This window comes from Ptychodera flava, chromosome 17 (genome assembly GCF_041260155.1).
Source record: "Ptychodera flava strain L36383 chromosome 17, AS_Pfla_20210202, whole genome shotgun sequence".
Classification (NCBI taxonomy): Eukaryota; Metazoa; Hemichordata; class Enteropneusta; family Ptychoderidae; genus Ptychodera; species Ptychodera flava.
Genome location: NC_091944.1, coordinates 8,136,743 through 8,156,161, shown reverse-complemented (window position 1 = coordinate 8,156,161; position 19,419 = coordinate 8,136,743). Strand labels below are relative to the sequence as shown.

Here is a 19,419-nt window from a genome sequence, read left to right as displayed (position 1 = left end):
GTTCGGTCAAAGGTCACTTGAGTATACAATTACCGAACAACCATTCATAGTAATTTTGAAAACAAACCGCGAATGAATTCAGGACCAGATAGAGTTATGACATGATAGATTTGTCATTTTCACAGCGTGGGTTTTGTCGTTGAAAAGTTAATCATTGTTTTAAGACGGGATCCCTGTTGTAATTAGACATGGTGAACATAAACCAGGCTAAAGGTAAGCGATTTTATGGAGGTAGTAGCGAGTAGTCTGTCCGATTTTTGTGCACTGTATGTCAGCGCCCTCTGACAAAAAGAGGCGCGGCGGTCCTACTAATATGACTGCCCGTACCTACCTGAGGACTGCCCGAGTAAAAAGTAGGCCAATTTTGCCAATTTTAACACTAAGCCAATATGTTCAACTTATCTCATGCCCGGCTAACCAAAAATATCATTGATTTGGCGTTCACCTATTGTTTTTTCTAGCGGTTTTGGAACCCGGAAGACGGTGGATTATCGACGTCCCTAGCTTGGGGTCCAGACACTTCGCACCAAAACCAGTTCGCCCCACACAACTTCGTCCCAAAACCATTTCGTACCAAAACCACCTCGTCCCAAGTACTACTTCGCCCAACCCCACTTCGCCCCAAGTACCACATCGTACTAAAAGTCTAAAACCACTTCGCCCAAAGTATAGTACCGTCAACTCGTCCTGAAACAACGATCACGACGTATCACAAGGTTGTTTTTACCCACAACTTGGAAGCAATAATGTGTTAGGACATTTGGCTACCACGAACCATTTATTGTTGCATGAAACCATAAACGATAGAATAAGAAATAGAAACACGCAAATGCTACAACTCAGGGGCCTTGCGCGGAATTGCACGATGTCGCGAAATGCGTACACTTTCAAGATTTCATTTAGTCCCAGGATGACAGAAAGGTGGTCATTTTCAGCTTTACCAGTTGGCGATAAGTTTCGGGCAAAGTGGTTTGGGGGACATGACTTTTGGGGCGAAGTGGTTTTGGTGCGAAATGGTATGGGACGAGATGGTATGGTGCGAAGTGGTTTTGGTGTGAAGTGTCTGTGAACCCCTAGCTTGATTGTGAGATCATACCATTTAGTGCAAGGGGTGTTAGGCTGTCAAGCTGCACACTTGCGGCTAGGATATCGTACCACCTCTTGCACTGAATGGTATGATCTCAGTATCAAGCTGGCGACGTCCCCACCCTCTCCCCAACTTCAGTCCGGCGTCTTCTGAGTTCCAAAACAGCCGGAGAAAACATGAGGTTAATGCCAAATCAATGATATTTTTGGTTTACCGGGCATGAAAGAAATGAAACCTATTGGCCTACTGTTCAAATAGGCGAAATTTGGCCTACTTTTTCCTCGGGCTGCCCTCAGGCAGCTACGGGCAATAATTACTGGTTGTAGGACCCGACAGAGGTCAGTGGTGTAGGGTCGTAACATCATGGTATCCCTTCTACTTCCATGGTCGCTCTTATTGTGTTCCTAACCCGACACACCCTCATGCCAACATTGTTTGTCTTATCTTCTGTATAAAACTTATCCCTACGAGTATGGCAAGATTGTTCGGCTTGGCTATGCCTAGAAGGTGGCGTAGCCAAAGCCGGACACTCACCAGGAGCTCGTAGGGCTATCTAAAATTCATGGATGCTATTTTTGTACATCCATGCTACAGCTGTATGTTACATTGCGATTCCTACAACATTTGCAATGCTATTTCCACTCTGGTCATAATACATCAACTGTATTTATACCTGCAGTACTGTAGCTCGAGGTTTTGCCTGGGTATTTGGGTCGGACGGCAAAAGTAGACCCAAATACCCAGGCAAAAGCTCGAGCTACAGTACTGCAGCTACTGTATTGACTGAGTGAGACTCGGTTCCGGCAATGTGAAACCATGGGGGTGACGGGTCTGCATGCTACCTCCATGGTGAGAGTAAATAGGATAAGTTTTATCTCCAAAATGCAAGTGCTGCATACTTCTAGCACAATCTATCTTTGAACACGGTTCAACATCATGGTTCTACCTGCAGTGTGTGATTCACTTTGGAAGTTCAGAATTACTGATTGCAATATTCTTATCAACAGCTCACCAATTATCATTGTATATTTAACAGGCACCCTTCAAAACTTGCAAAAACTAGAAGTACTAGCTGATCAGATTTGTGATCATGAGGGGCAAAGACTTAAAGAACAGTATGAAGTCGGACAAATGAAAGAAACCATACAACAATTGACAGTTAAAAGAGAGAGACTGAAACAACAACTGAAGCAAGGACCAAGACAGGTAAGTGCACTCACTACAGAGGGAGTTGTCACTTTCACTCCAAAACAAAGAAATACCAAGTGAATCCCATAGAAAAGATTTTTGTTAATACTTTTGTATACCATCAAAAAGTACATGCTTACAAAAATTGTGTTCCAAAGGTATATGTAAAAATCACTGGTGTCATCACTCAGGCTCATGATGCAATCTTTCCCAATATAGCTGTTTCAACACAACTCTGTGAATATCACGTGTGAAGCACCAAAAAATATGTACGGCATTGACATGGTTGAATTTTCAATGAACAGAAACAAACTTTTATAAACTCATACAAATATGAAATAACCCTGAAAGCTTTTGACTGTTACCTCCCATCCCTTTCTGATAACTTGTATTTCCTACTGATGTCTGACCAATTCACACAGTTTCCCAGGATGAATTACCGGCAGTATGCCATGCTTTCTCATACATCGTTTTTCACATTTTTCTATGTTATTCCTGCAGTTCCATTGTACCTTGGTATGGTTCCAATGTTTTCAATAGGATAAGTGGACCTTTATTCAGTAAAATTGGATATTTAAAGGCTTTCACAAGCTCCTTTCAAGAGAGGCCTGTTATACCTTATAAGTACGAATTAGAAGAATTTGTGTTTCCGTTAACCTGACCGGCTGACCCTAGAAAAACCTGACAACTCTAGTCATGTTTTGCATTTTCAAAACAAAATTGAGTAAATTCTCTCTAAATCTTATCGTATTTTATAGGTCTTGGCCAACAAAAATAAAAACAAAAATATTTCCTTCAGCCTGCTGGCCCTAATTTTCGGGGGCATATTACCGGACACATACATTTTTCAATTAGCCTACGAACCTTCCTTGGCTTTTCAAAATCCTGCCTACAGCCTGAAAGTGATCTTGTCCCCTGCCAATGTGTATAAAAATCAGTGCCATCAGTCCTTTAATGCCTGATTGTTGGACATCCTTAAGGTCACTGTTTGTAATGACTACCTGTGAAAATTACAAACAGCCTCAAAAGAGGGATAAAACTGCAGCAAGTGAAAATGAATACAGTAAAAAATATTTTTATCTCCCGCTGGTCGGCCAATTTTTGTCTACCTCCTGTATGGCTAGTTACTCATACTTGGCTATGTACTTGACTGTGACCTGTGGATAGCAGTGATACCAGTATGCCAAGTACTTGACTCAGTATACGTTTAGCAATCTTTCACAAATTTTGCACTTCTTAAGAATTTTTATCTGTGCATTTCACACAAGGACCACCACAAATGATATTGCACCAAAGCAATATCTCTTATTCACCAGTGTTCTCCCCAGGATTTTTTTACAAGAGGGCGAAGACGTGGTGCGAAGCACCACAAGCGACCGCGAAAGCGGTCGCGGGGGGAGGTCAGGAGGGGGGTGTCCCCCCTCCTGCCGTTGGAGCTTTTGGAAAACAGAGGTTAAAATGGTGTTATTTGGTGGCACTTGGGGAGTATTTTTTTCAGATTTTTTTCGTATAAAAAACTCAAAGGAAAAGAAATCTGAGACAGTGTTCCACAACTTTTATTCCAGTTCACTGATTTCAATAAAGATTGCATTTTTTGAAAACGAAAACATAGCGACATACATTTATTCATCGATGTCAAAATTATCACCATAGCACTCACGTGTTCTCATCCTCCGGCCGAGCCTAAAAATAGGTCGTTTTGCTTTGGGAAGGAATACACAAGCGAAATTCTAACCTCCTATAAAAACTTCAGTGTACTCTGCTGCATGCTGTCCTTGATTCGGCTCAAGCTCCTTGGCATGTTTACTCAGCTAAGTCGGTTGCACGGTCCCTATGGAGGGACCGTGGTTAACGATACGTTACGGACTGAGCCATGCAAATATGGCTGCCATCAATGAGTTGCACATGGGCTTATGATCTCGGATGACATCACAAACTCGCGAGATTTGCAAGATCGATGAGAATTACGTTTGCAGCCTGCAGGATCAACGATCACGCTTGCATTTTGCTTGTAAATCACTGTCAACTTTTTTTCTCGTATATTTTATTGTTTTATTTTTCAAAAAAAAATAAATCTTTTTCATTTCTGGCAAGGGGGCGTTCGGAATTTACAAGAGGGCGCCACGCCCCTGTTACCTTATTCAAGGAGAACAATGTCTCTTATTCACCAGTGACAAGTCATACCATCTTGGGGGCATGATGTGCACCTATTTCTTAAATGCCACTGACTTTTGATTTTAAATTATTATTTCTCATTGAAAACTTGGCAGGTTCTACATAGTGTTTTCAAGAGTAGCACTCCGACTAAGTTAAAAGGTCAACATGACTCCATTGTCAAGGCTTTGAGATCAGCAAAGAAAAGGAAAAGAGAAGAACTTTCCTCCATCTTCAGGTTGACAGGTAGAGTATGAAACTTCTAAAGATTGCAGTGCAAATGTATTATGCGCCTTTAAGAAAAGGTATGGCAATCGATCCAGGGCCTAGGAGTGGTACATGTAAAACAGTATGTATCTTTGCGTCAGAGGCGGAATAAACTATGAGTGTATCTATTTATCCAGGAAATCTTAATCCCGACTGCTATGTTTGTACGCACATACAGCCAGTCGACGTTAGGGACACAAAAACAACAAGGAGCAAACAGGCAGTGGTTTTGAACAAAATCAATGTACCGGTACTTCACCGATGTCTGTAACTCCATACATGAAAATATTTGTAGCTTGACGCACTTTGAACATAGCTCGTAACAAGGGACAGTGGAAAGCCCATGGAACTACGTGTACAACTATAACAGCCACTCATGTAGTTGGTGCACTGTGCAGGTTTTTCCGATCAACAACTTTGACGGATGGTGGACTGACCTTTCCTACCGCAATTGTTATCTCCCTCGATTCAGCACAAAATTTTCGTATGGACTATTGATGCGGTGTTTACAGTTGTTACGTGATGGTAAATCCTAGTCGTATTTACGACTGCTGCGTAAACAGTCACTGAATAAACTTTGCAGGCATTTACGAGCACTGGTATTTTTACCGTTTTAAATCAAAAACCGCCCGTATATATACGCGTATGACGGTGACAAAAACAACACAAAGAATCTGGCGTAGATTGTTACTGAATTACTTTGACCAAAAAAATTTACCCAAATGCCGAACGGTGATCATACAGAACTCTGCAGGTTTCTGGACTAAACGACCCCAAACCGACTTTACCCTACAAACTGGGAATATACTAAATTTACCTTGAAAAAAATTCAAACTGTGTATCGTATTGAAAAAATTTTACCGGGGCCACGGAACAAATTAAAAAACCAACAAATCCCAACAGAAACAGTGGAATGATTATTAGTGTGCAAGGTCGCTGTATTATATGTCAGGGTAAAAAATTCTAGCTTTGAAATTTCTGGACGGTACAAAAGGCGGGGCAGAATTAGACAAGATTACGACCAATGTGTTACCGCCGATGGTACATAACGTACTGTTGATAGCAGGTAGTTCGGTGTCCAGTGAGAACACTATTCCCGATATACTACGGCTGTTGATTTGAGCTGCCTCCGATAGAAAATTTTCAACACAAAGACATGATATCAATAATATTGCGAGATTATAAGTACCCGCTGTCTTCTCGCCAAATCGCTGCGATCAAGATCATTATGATAGAAGCAATTGACCGCCGAACACCTGCTTGCTGATCTTATACACAACGTATAAAAATGGATTATTCCTGCTGAGAAATACGACAGCAAATATTGCAATGTGAATTTCTTACTATCTTCCTCGCAATGGTTTTACATCTGTATCTATTTTATCGCGGCCACTGGACCATTTCTGACGATTTTTACGAACAAAGAATCAGTTCACACTCATCGTGGGAACACATGGCAAAGCCGTTCAAAAAAATTTCATCACATGAAAGATTACCGTAATCCCCGTTTCAAAGATGTAGGAAATGTATAATGTGTTGTTGTTCATCTTGAAAAATCCCGAACTGCAGCCTCTAAATACAAAATGCTTTTTCTTCTGAACAACTTCCTGACAACTTTACAAGCACACTCGGTCATCACATGACGGTTGTAACCGTACGTGTGCTGCCGCCAATGGAGAATCAAAAGACTTTAAATCAAAAGTCACAAAGTATAGAAAACATATCAATATCCAAGCATTGTAAAACAGAGTAATTTTGATAAGGTCAATTATTGTATATTATAAAAAGTCTCCAGGCCACTCGGAACAGCGTAAGATTTTGATCTTACTCGTTCGAATACTACACGCCGTAGGTAAAAATGGGACTCAGATCGTTATTTACTGCTTCCGCCAAGCAGTCCGCTTAGCTAAAGAAGGTGAAATGACCATAATTATTATTGCTAGTCTCTGTAAATTTTGCCGACTATTCGTTAGTAGTCGTCGAATTTCTTCAGTTTGTCCGAAAACTATGTCAGTGAATGACGTAAGTTTCGAGACACCTGAGTGCGAACTCAATGTCGATATCGGGATAGCAAAATCAGTTACAGACAATCGAGGAAGAACATAAGAGTCTATAAATCTGCGAATTAAATGAATCCTAAGTTACTATGAAAGTAGAAAAGGTAATGTTGTGCCCTGGTTGGGAAAGAAAAGTTGATTAAGATTTAAAAAAAACCCCGTCAGATAGTAAAAAACAAGCCAGAAAAACGTATAGAGAAGAACGACATCACGGCGATCTTCAGACCTTTCATCATGTTTCAGTCTGAACGGTCAACATTTGGTGCTATAATCTATTTCAAGTGTCTATTTTTGGTCAAATCTGACAGAGATGAATCGCGATTTAGTTTCATCGCCCCTACCCGACAGGAAATAATGCAGCTCATGGGCACCTGTATAATCGTGGCGTGAACGTATCCAATGGCCGTCCACTGCATGGGCCATTGACCGTGCATCGCCAGCAAACAACGGTTTTGGACGTCACGAGAGCATTTTTCGCAGTCTGTGAGCGGTTGAGTGATTTGGGTAGGCTTCATAGATCGGAATCGAGTTGATTTCGGCCGAAAACAGTTAGTATTTTTCGTGCTCCGTCCAAATTGGATCCGCATGTTGCCGGTTTTATTCATGGCAATCAACAGAGCTGCGGTGGGAGGCCGTATAACGCCGGGACACCACGGCATCGTACGCAGGGCTAAGCCACAACATATTTCCAAAAGATCTATCGTAAAATATCGTACTGCAGGTCAATATACACATCACCCATTCATAGGCCTACAGGTACACAGATCAACAAACAAACAGGGAGAGGCAATCTGCTTGAAACCATGAAATAGTCCGTTTGTGTCTGAACTCATCTGAGACTCGTGTTCAGTAACCGTTGGTCAAGTATTTCGCTCGGTTGTAAGAATCGTTTATTCATTGTTGACATCGTAATCGATCCGATGTACACAACAAATGTTTGATCGTTTTGCACCTTTGCGCGTCCCCTCGTGATTGACAGCTGTTTGAATGCTTTCATCTATTGTTCCTTGGACGCTTCGAACACAGGATCGAAGCAGTTTTGGCATCAAAAATCAACTTAAAATGGAAAAAATGAGAGAATTTAGCCAACAAGGTGATGCCACAAGTATTCACAAAACGTAATATGTTGGAACAGTGCTTTAATTTACACCATGGTTCTTGAAAGCTCCAGATTTTCGGGAGCATTCGTTGACGCTGTTACCGTGTGCCACTCATGTTGGATTATGAATGCCCAGGGAGATAGGGGGTATTTATAGGCTCCCCCTGCCTTTAAGAAAGTGTCTGCATAGTAGACTCACAGACTTCAAATCGACCATGGTACAAACAAAATCACATACACACACATACATAATATTATATTTACAATTGTATGTGTATTCCTGTGTGAGCATTTATTCACATACATTTGTTTGTACCACTATAACATAATGTCTTCAGCATTCATTTTTGACAGAAGACTGCGACATTTTAATCCAGGGTTGATGTATTTACCAATGCGGCCATGGCAAATTTCAGTACCAGTTGTTTGCAGTACCAGAAACTTGCTGTCAGGTCATAGCTGTGTTTCTCATGTGTTTGGTTTGCTTTGTTTTATACTCTTTGTACAACATGATTTTGACTTTATGGCAATACCTGTCCCCATATTAGTTTGTTGTTCCCTGTAATTGTCATGCCCACGGAACAGCTTTACAGTGCAATTTTTAAAGTAGCTGAAAAGGCATGATGTAAAGCCTTGCTGATAAATGACACTTAATTTTTGAATGATTCTTAAATATTATGTTCATAAATTCATGTGGTGACCAATTCCATGGCTTTTGCAAAGTGCAGTTTTCTTCTTAGGTGTCGTGTAAATAGTTCAGTACACATCATACATTATATTAGGAATGTTTAGGTATAAGTCTGTTTGAAGAAGCTATCATAACGTAGGCAATTAAACAGAACGTGAAAATAGCAAAAACATTATTTTGTACTTCATAACAGGTGGTAAAAATGTATGATGATAGAGCCCCACTGCCTTTTCATGGGTGTCTGCAATCTCCATGCAGAGATTGGCAGTGTATGCAGTGTGGCAGCAGTGTGGCGTAGATAATTCTAACAAAGCTAAAGGGTCTCTGAGTCCTTTACCACACGCCCTCACCAATCTCTGCTGCAGGCAAATTTAAATATTCTGCGCGTGCCCAACTGACTCAATAAACGTGGTTGACATCTCAGATTGTGATAGGAGCTGTCCGGCAAGAGATTGCGCTTTCCGTACAATGGTAAAAATAATACACATACGCTAGTAAAAATGATACATAATCTTCTATAACTTTGGCAATCGCGTCTGCAATGCTGACAGCCGTTGGTGCAGATATTTTGAATCATCGATTCACATCCATGTAACCTAGAGCAAGGTCTACGTTTCGCAAGTGTTCACGGAATCGAGGATCGATATTGAAATTGGTGTACTTTTCGTTTATCTAAATTTTTTTGGTTCAAAGTATTATGTTTAAAAAAGACAGAAAATGTATATCATGGAAAACATGGATTACCCAAAAAGTTGGTGAAATCCGTCGCCTGTGGCAGAGATTAGTGTGGCTACTGCTGAGACTCCCAAGCTAGATTATAATTATCCACGCCACACACAATCTTTGTATGGAGATTGGGGTGTCTATTTAAAGAATTTCAAGAATTTTTACATCTTTGACTGCTGTATGATGTACTGGCATATCAGCTGAAAAGACAATTTTAAAAATGAAATATATGTACATCTTAGTGATCATGTACTTTCATTCAAACAGGTGTGTCTGTTACCACTGTGACGGCAAAGAGGATACGTATCTGCTTAGACACTTTCTACCAGACTGAATACCATGAGCCGTACTACCTTGAACTTGACTTCAGGGAGAACGGGACAGCCTCAGTCCACAGACACACACTGCCCTATTTCATACCCCTCCAAGAGCTGATACAGCAGAAACTGAATGACAATAGGAAAGAGTTCCTATCAACGCTGAATGACTATCTCAATGCATATGTTGCCCGCAGAGAGCAGGCAGCCAAAGCCCAGGTAAGATAAAATACTTGAACTCATCTCTTAACATTTTCATCCAAATTTCGTGTAAACAGGTCCACAGCCAGTATTGATAACAATGGGTTTGGGCCAAACCATGGTGGTGAAGGTTTCTCTGTTCATGGTCCAGAGGATCCCATAATGATCCTGAGCTTCAAACATAAGCTTTGTGAATGGGTTAAACCCAAAATTCCTAATGACCTCAGTACAAACAAAAGTATGGAGGCAAACTTGTAAAGAAATTCATGTATTTCCCTGCATGTTTTACACATGGGTTTAAAATACATGTATTGCCAATGGTGCATGTTTTGCTCATTGGTTCATTTGTACTAACTGTCATCACATGATCTTATTAACTCACAAGAACCATTAGCGGAACTCACATTTTCAAAGAGAAATGTACAGAATAAATGTTATGATTTTTATCTGTGTGCAGAGCAGCATACCTGTATGTGTATGTGTTGGATAAAGCAGAATCTATGTTCTTCTGTCAGTCACAACGAATATTTCACAAAAGAAATCCATGTACAATCATCAGCTAATATTTTTATTGACAGGAAGACAGCTTCAATTAATCACAAAGTACCGCATATGTGTACTAGAGCATATTCATCAAATATTTGTGGGATGGGTGGGGGATGTGAAGCATCCATACTTCACAGTCGTTGTCACCTACAGAGGGAGTTGTTTCTTCTGCAACCGTGTGTATTAAACCCTTAAAATAGGTCTGTTGCTATGCACAATATATCCCAACATCCCTTGTGTATTTCCAAAATTTTAAGATGACCATGGCTTTATCAAAACTGTTGACCCCTAGCAAAATAGCTTCATGTAAACAAAGGGATGCAACCAAAGTTTGGCAAAGTCTTACATTGATTAAAGAAAGATACAAACTGGTTAACTGTGAACACGCATTAAATGCAGAATTTGTTTGACATTCATTCATGGCTGATTTCTAGGAAGAGATGATATTTATCAACAGGAAAGTCATGCAGCTGCGGAGAGAATGAACCTTAGTTTTAATGTCAGTATACTTGAAGAAATCTGGGTTAAATCGTACATGTATGTTAACAATTGGTTGGTGGGAGTAGGCCTGTGGGGCTCTGATACTTTATAAAAATTTGACCTTCCAGGATTCTGTCAGTGTATACCGGTATAGTTATTCTTGGCCAGGTGTTCTGCAGTCTTGCTGCAGAGTCAATTGCAGACAATCACAATGCTCAATCCAGCCATCACCATGTTTAACCAGAGTCAATTGCAGACAATCACAATGCTCTATTCAGTCATCACCGTGTATAACCAGAGTCAATTGCAGACAATCACAATGTTCTATTCAGTCATCACCGTGTATAACCAGAGTCAATTGCAGACAATCACAATGTTCTATTCAGTCATCACCGTGTATAACCAGAGTCAATTGCAGACAATCACAATACTCTATTCAGCCATCATCGTGTAAAACCAGAGTCAATTGCAGACAATCACAATACTCTATTCAGCCATCACCATGTATAACCAGAGTCAATTGCAGACAATCACAATACTCTATTCAGCCATCATCATGTAAAACCAGAGTCAATTGCAGACAATCACAATGTTCTATTCAGTCATCACCGTGTATAACCAGAGTCAATTGCAGACAATCACAATGTTCTATTCAGTCATCACCGTGTATAACCAGAGTCAATTGCAGACAATCACAATGTTCTATTCAGTCATCACCGTGTATAACCAGAGCCAATTGCACAATCACAATACTCTATTCAGCCATCACCATGTTTAACCAGAGTCAATTGCATTTACTCTATGGTGACTTTTGCCCTGCATTGAGAGGGATCGGTTTGGGCTTGTCAATTACAACTACATATTTTTCAAAGTTTTATAACACCTGCAACCTGACAGCCTAAAAACTTCCAGTGGAGTTGATAGCTGCTGATGACAACTACCAGTATTGTTACCAATATGTCTTTTGACAACCGGTAATAATCTTTCTTTTAATTACTTAATCCTTTTTTATTTGTCATTTTTCCAGGAAATGTACCAGGAATTGATTGATGGGAATCTTCTCTCCCTGAGTGCGTTTGATTACATTGAGTTTAAACTAGCACCTAGCAGAAGACTGTCAGTTCCCATCCTCATCAAATTAATATACGATGATTTAATTCAACACTTACCCACCAGAGTCAGTCTTTCTGTTGAAGGTAAGACATTTTCCTCATTAAAGGGATAGTATCTGTATTGAAGTCATTTTCCCCATTAAAGGGACAGTATCTGTATTGAAGACATTTTCCCCATTAAAGGGACAGTATCTGTATTGAAGACATTTTCCCCATTAAAGGGACAGTATCTGTATTGAAGACATTTTCCCCATTAAAGGGACAGTATCTGTATTGAAGACATTTTCCCCATTAAAGGGACAGTATCTGTATTGAAGACATTTTCCCCATTAAAGGGACAGTATCTGTATTGAAGACATTTTCCCCTATTGGACTTATCCAAAGCATAGTAACTGTAACTTTGACAATTGTTTGTGGCAGCATCTTGGTATTGACTTTACCAAGTTATGCATAAGTCGGAAGATGATAATTATTATTATCCTAAGAAACTTAGGTCCACCTTATTTCCAGTTCATCAATCTAGAACTGTATTCTTGTAGACTGTTCTTTGACTTTCCATGGTCTAAATTTTTTGCATATTTTATTCTGAGAACTTGAACTTCAGCAGAACCATGCAATAATTATTATCCTGTTAACTATAAATATTATGTAAACAGGTCCACACTTACCAATGATAACAATGTGTTTGGGCAAAACCATGATGGTGAAAGGGTTAAATCTGCTGTATTTTAGAAAAATGTGATAACATGTCATGTTTTTGCCCTTTGTAGCAGTGCTAGAAGCTTTTCTTAAAGTATTGGCACTGCTTGCAGTTTTGCATCTGCCATCCACAAGTAAACATGGCTAATTCAGTGTTCTCCACAGCTTGGCAAATCATTTAAGCAATCAATTTACACAACAATGCAAAAAAATGAATATTTATTTGTTGTGAAAATGTCTTCCTTTGCAATGTTATTAATGCTTTGAGTGCTATAATTTTTCACACTAAAATGTCAGGGCAACATTTTAACAACTTTCATGATTTTTTCTGTAATTGTTTTGATAATTTTAGACTTACACGACACAACTTTTTGAAAAATCCTAGAAGAACTGTCTGAATGATGAGCTGAAAAAAGTTCTTTATAAAGGTGAAAAAAATTGACTATCGTACTCAAAGGGTCAATTAACGCTTTCAGACATGATTTTCTGGTAACATACCTGAATTAGCCCTATATATCAGGGGTTATAATAATAATATGGTTTATTGCTCTAGAAGGCCACCGGCCCAAATCGCATACAATACAAAATATACAGAAAATAAGTTACAGTAAACAGACACAGAGATAAATAAATCATTGATAAACAAAAGAAGAAAAGGAAATACAATACTTCAAAAATACTCTTTTCTCAAATTAAAAGCTTTGTGCACAAATATAGCAAGGTTTGAAATTATAACTTTGTTATCAGATGACATAAGAGAATAAAATTTTTCAATTGAAGGTTGTCTATATGACCAGACTGGTAAATAGGATTCTCTTAAATTCTGATAAAGGGGACAGACAGATATAAAGTGAAATTCATTTTCAATTTCTGTCGAATCGCAAATCTTACAGGTGCGTTCCTCAAGAGAAATACTACGAACCCTACCCTCTTCAATTTCTAAACCAAGACCCGAACTCCGCAAACAAGCAATTGATCTATTGAAATCCCCCGGCCCCTGAAATAACCAAACTTCCCCAAACCCATGGTTAAACAAAATATTTTTGACATGCGTTGCCCAGGATTCTTTCTCATTAACTCCTCCCCCAACCCGACCTTTATTGGCTTTCCTTTCCCTAAAGATATGATATTCGGTAAATCCAGTAATATTTCTATCAAATACTAAATCTTTGTGAAACCAAGTTTCTTGTACACAAATGACATCAAAATTTTTAACAAAATCAAGAAAAGACTTGTCTAGTAATTTATTATACAATCCATGAACATTCCAAGACAGGAAACGCAATTTCTTTGTCTTCCCAAGTTCGTCCGTACTATTTCGGCCTTGGCCACCCCCCTAGCTTAAATGTTCTTGTCTTTCTACACAACCCGATTTTTCATTGAATATGTACACCTGTATGTAATTGGTGTGCTCTGAGAAATGTCCGTCGACGTAAATATTTGTTCCGCGCAAGGCTTGGCTCTTTGACAGTATCTTCTCTTTATCTTTATACACCTGGAACACATGGCCACGATCGATCTATTACCTCTTGACCCCGCCATTCTATGAACTCTTTCAAACTCTATGTTGTCTTGAATGTTCATTTTATCTGCTATCAAAGTCTTGATTTTCATTTCTGTCACCACCCAGGTTTCCCCTTCCTCTTCCGTCACACCTCTAAACACAACATTGTTTCGTTTTGATCTGTCTTCAAGCTCTGAATTCAGCACACGTTGTCGCCTTGTCTCTGATGTTAACCTTGTGATTTCTTCTTCCACCTCGTCCAGTCCTTTCAACCTTTCTCTATTTTCTTTTGCCATGCTTCTAACTTCACCAATCGCTTCTTCCATTTGATTTAATTGACTTTCCATCCTATCTATTTTCTTGTTCAGTGTCTTTGTGTCTTTCTGTAAGTCCTTTATACTGTTCTGTATTTCCCGCAATGCTGACATCACTGGTTCATCTACATTTGAGGTCCGTTCTCCCGTACGAGTCAGTGTTGACTGTCGGGTATCAGGCCCGGGATTTAGTTCTACATCCCCAGAGAGCTTGATCAGTCGGCTTACATACGGAGTTTTCGTTGCTGGAAGACACATGGCTGAAGTACTTGGATGAAATTGAACGTTCAGTAGATTGGGACTTGTGTCGCATGTTAACCCAGTGAAGTACCAATGCGAACTGAAATTTCCACAATTGTATAATATGTGCATGCACTTGACACCTCCAATTTCAGACAATAGTAGCACATCTGATGTAATTTTGCCTGTAGCGATCAGCCAACCATAGAGCGAATCAATGCCAAACACAATGCCAAAACTGCATAATGATATGCAACTGCATACCAAGGTACAACAGGCTAATCGGAATGCAAGATCGTTCACCGCGCTCCACTTCGAAAATGGCGTGTAGTTGTGAATGGAATTCCCTTTCCAACTTTTTGGATGAATAAAACAGCCGATAGCAACCCTTCATGCAGAAATGTCGACACCCATCACTTTCCAAGTATATTCACACGTACGAAGCAACGATGTTTGATCGTCTAGTACTAAAGTCTGATGGCAAAATTTCAAAACTTTCTGGAGCGACACAATGTGCGTAGCGGCTGTTACTGTGACGTAAGCTGCTCCTATATATCAGGGGTTAAGCCTGATGATAGGCTTAAAGGTATACAGTCACCTGTAATCTAAATATGCCCATATATGGTCAAAGGGGTGTTCCTTGGTATTCAAAATGCCCATATGAGGGCACTTTTTTTTTAAAAGCCGCTTAAAATCTGTGATTGGTTAGATTTTTTCTTTCCATGGTAACTGTGGCAAAATTATCCCTGTAAATACTCTTGTGGAGAACATTGTAGCTTGCCATTTCATCATTTATGGATAAATATATACGCTGATTTGTACACTGGAAGGTCCATATTAGAGCACTTCAGCCAACATTGGTGCATACTTGTATGACAGACTCAGTCACAAGGTGTGAAACACATTTTGCTCACTACTTTCCTCCTAAATGTGCATTGTTTTGCAGGTGACCTTCCAGACAAGATGAAGCCTCAACTGAAGAAACTGAAAGATTTGCTGTTGAGTAAACCCCTACATGATGTCCTGGCAATGATGTGATCTTCATCAGTGCTCTCAGCAACAGACGAATGGCAGCCTAGCTTTGGTGGATCAATTATCAAACACTGCAGCAATCCATTCTGGGAACACCATCCCCTATATCCAGTCACAAAATCTAGTCTGCACCATCTCTCTCAAAGTGTTTATTGAATCATAGTATCCTACAAATCAACAGATAACAAGTTCAAGACCAGCTTCAATGTGTTCACCTCAATTTTCTGTGAAACAGGTCCACAATCACAATTGATAACAACAGGCCTTGGGTCAAACCATGGCGTCAAAGACTGAAACTTTTCTCATCATGCATTGTATTCCATGAAGCAACCAAACCATCTTAGCACCAGTCTCTGTTTAACCCCCCATCCTGCCAAGCTGTTGGTTATTGCATTGATTTTCAGGGTGTCCAGAAGCTGGCAATTGGCAGCCATTCTCATGTGAAGTTGAAGTGAAATTCAGTTATGTCGGCCGTGTAACAGTCAGGCAAGGCCAATAGCACATAACATGTTGAGGTGGATTGTAGGCAGCCAGCGGGGTCAAACTGCCAAGCTGAACTCAAGAATGATACATTTTAATTTCTTCTATTTAATTCTGTGTTAGTAAAATAAGTTTTGAATGTTTACTGACATGGCAGGATGGTAATGGATGGACTTGCAGGAAAATGTTTGAGAACAACTGCATCTCTTCTTTCAATACACCATGTGTGAGCAAGGGACGTAGCCAGCACACATTGTTGATGCGATAAAATATCACCCTTAGCAGATGATGTCAAAGATATTGGACACTTGGCTAAGTGATTTTTTGAAATAGCATGAAAGATGTGACATGAAACGTTTTTTTTCTGTAATGATGTTTCATTTTAAATATAGTGTGCCTCATGAAATATAGACACAGTTTACTGAAGCTTTTGTCGGATTTCTAAATCTCTTGTGACAATCTCCCCACTAGCATTCTTTGGGCTATTACCATTTCATGAAGCATTCACGATACAGTATGTTAAATGGAAATCTTGATAAATGCGTTACAAAAACAGGCATTGCATTTTATTTCTCTAGAAAATGTCAAGATAATGTCTCTCTGTGTGAAAAATGATGAGTCGGCAGGATTTTTTTCTGAATGGTTGTGCTAAATGTGTCGTTGTACTTCTTCATTTCTTGTTCCATTATCCATTTCTTAATGTATCTGAGGGGTAGTAGGAGAAGAAAGTTTAAGAAATTTAAGCTGAAAGGAAATTACTATTTTTCTCTGTTATTTGGCTGCCATCTTTTATGGCTAAAATTTGTCATAAATCAGTTTGAACTGCATAGGTAGAACATTAATTTATTACATGGTGTATTGTTTATGTCATCACATCAGATGAATGTCTGCTTTTATATCACACTTGTACTAATGCACGGCTTAATTTCTATATGCAGATTATATTTATAAGTACACTCAAAAATATGGCTGCCAATAAACTCTTACATGGAAATGTAAACATTGCCTGCCACTCTGCACTCAGAGAAATACGAAAGCATTTTTGATAAACTGACCCTTTAGGAAGATGGCCACCTTCACTTTCTTTACACGTACAGTTTATTTGAAACGCCCTAAAAGGGGGTGCAAAATGTGAACCATAGATGTTTAGTGAAAGAAAACTTAATCCTGTTGAACCCAAATTGTAATTTTTCAAGTGTTGCTGAACAGAAAGGAAGCTCAACTCTTATCAAAAACGAATCTGACTTTCAATAACATATATATTCCATACATATAGTTTGTGTAGACAAGAAATGCCTTTTCCGCCTGTGATGAAGGTCACTTTTGATGCAAATTGTCACACATTCAGTGATGCCTGCAGCAATTGAATAGAGCTTGTGAGAACCTATTTTTGATCCCTGCATTGTTTCTCATAAAATAGTGTCGGTTTTGAACTTCAGATCAAATGAAAAATTTAGCAGAATTATTCACACATAAAATATGCGCTCAACAAATTGTGTGAGTGTAAATTTACTGAGAGGTACATAATAACATTATTTACGTTTTAGCAGGTGGCTTCAAAGGTAGGAACCTATTGGATTTCCAAGAATTTCTTCTTGTGCAGATAAAAAAGCAAGAGAAAATTTTAATGTTCACAACATGTACACTGCTGGGGAGATTTTTCTTTTTTGATGTAACATAAACTCTTCGAAGCACCACCGTTGATATTTGTCATATAGCGGTCTCTTTCCATGTCTTATCAGCGCAAACGACACATCAAGTCATTTTTGTTTGCAATGCATATATACATTAGTCTATTGGAGCAATTGAAACCACAAAAACAAATATTGACACCTGCATTTATATAATTGCTTTTGTTTCATTGATGTTATACTCGGAAAAGACGGATACTATTAATTTTATGGCATACATGTAACTATTATACCGTACTTGCCGAGATCACTATGTTACAATGAAAATAAACCCGCTTTTCAGGCATGTATTCTCAAAAATTGAAATTTTTTCAGGATCATGTTATATTCAGTGAAATTATTATAATAATATGCATTTGGGGCATATTTGGTAAAATATAACCTTCCATAATATGCATTTGGGGCATATTTGGTAAAATATAACCTTCCATTCCCTGAAAAGGTTAATAAGAACAGTATTTTGAACTCTGAAATATTGATCAAATGAGCAGTCTCCATTTACGCCTAGTGACTCAGCAACATATCGCTCATCGTACCAAAATCTCGATTGTATACTGGGGTTATTTCTCAAATATGTCGCCAAAACATGTTGTCCACAGAAACACATGCATGCATGCACGCATGCATACGTACGTGCATGGATGCATACATATATACGTACGTATGTACAAAGTCTATCTCCAAACATAAATCTAGGTTTTTTAGCTCCCATATGCCTATACATGTATGTGCCAATGGAAGCTATTTTTGTAGGTTGGAAAAATTGCCTATCTGTATGTATGTATGTATGTATGTATGTGTGTCCGTCCACTGCAAAAACTCCTAAACCGCGGCACCGAACATCTTAGTATTTGATGTACAGGTACACACAGGGGTTAAGATGTGAAACTGTTCAAATGAACATGTCATCGATCAGTGTTAAAAGTATGCAAATGAGGGGAAAAAAGGAAAAATCCTGCAAATTGCTAAAACTCTGAAAGCGTTTGTCAGATTAGATTGAAACTTGGTAAGAGGTTCCCTTAGGTATTCTAAACGAGATATCTACAGATTTGGGTGAAATTTGCATGTTTGTATTTTTGGGGTAATTTTTTCAGTTTTTAGTAAAAAAATCTCATTCTCTTAAACGACTTGTCAGATTGCTTTGAAAGTTGGTATCCACGGTGCTTGGGATGACTTCCGTCAAGTTTATATGAATTGTATTGAAATTTGTAATTTGGGGGTAATTTTCCCAAATTTTGAACAATTTTTTTTTCTCCAGTAAGTACTTATCTGATAGCTTTGATATTTGGTTCCTAAGGTTGATCAAAAAGTGATGTATTCAAATTGCAATGAAAATCTGCATTCTTGTATTTTGGGAGCAACTTTTGGTCAGACAATGTTTTGCTCTAAAACTGCTCGTTTGATAGCTTTCATATTTGGTATACAAGTTCCTTGGGGTTTATCTTAATGTGATATATTGAAATTAGGATGAAATCTGCGATTTTGTATTTTTGGGCAATTTTTGTCATTTTTGGTCAAAAAATTTGTTTCTCCAAAC

The 19,419-nt window shown here is 38.9% G+C and overlaps 1 protein-coding gene across 2 annotated transcripts; it reads left to right on the top strand.

Moving 5' to 3' along the window:
- The first annotated feature begins 38 nt into the window (after positions 1 to 38).
- Positions 39 to 18,177, top strand: LOC139115303 (centromere protein O-like). Of its 2 annotated transcripts, none has more exons than XM_070677321.1 (6): positions 39 to 213; positions 2,124 to 2,293; positions 4,546 to 4,675; positions 9,534 to 9,802; positions 11,838 to 12,006; positions 15,626 to 18,177. In XM_070677321.1, the coding sequence occupies exons 1-6, from the start codon at positions 189 to 191 to the stop codon at positions 15,715 to 15,717; spliced, it is 855 nt and encodes a 284-aa protein (XP_070533422.1). In that variant the 5' UTR covers positions 39 to 188; the 3' UTR covers positions 15,718 to 18,177. The 2 variants fall into 2 exon arrangements, with proteins under 2 accessions (XP_070533422.1, XP_070533423.1); XM_070677322.1 differs by lacking the exon at positions 39 to 213 and adding an exon at positions 1,290 to 1,425.
- The last annotated feature ends 1,242 nt before the right edge of the window (positions 18,178 to 19,419 follow it).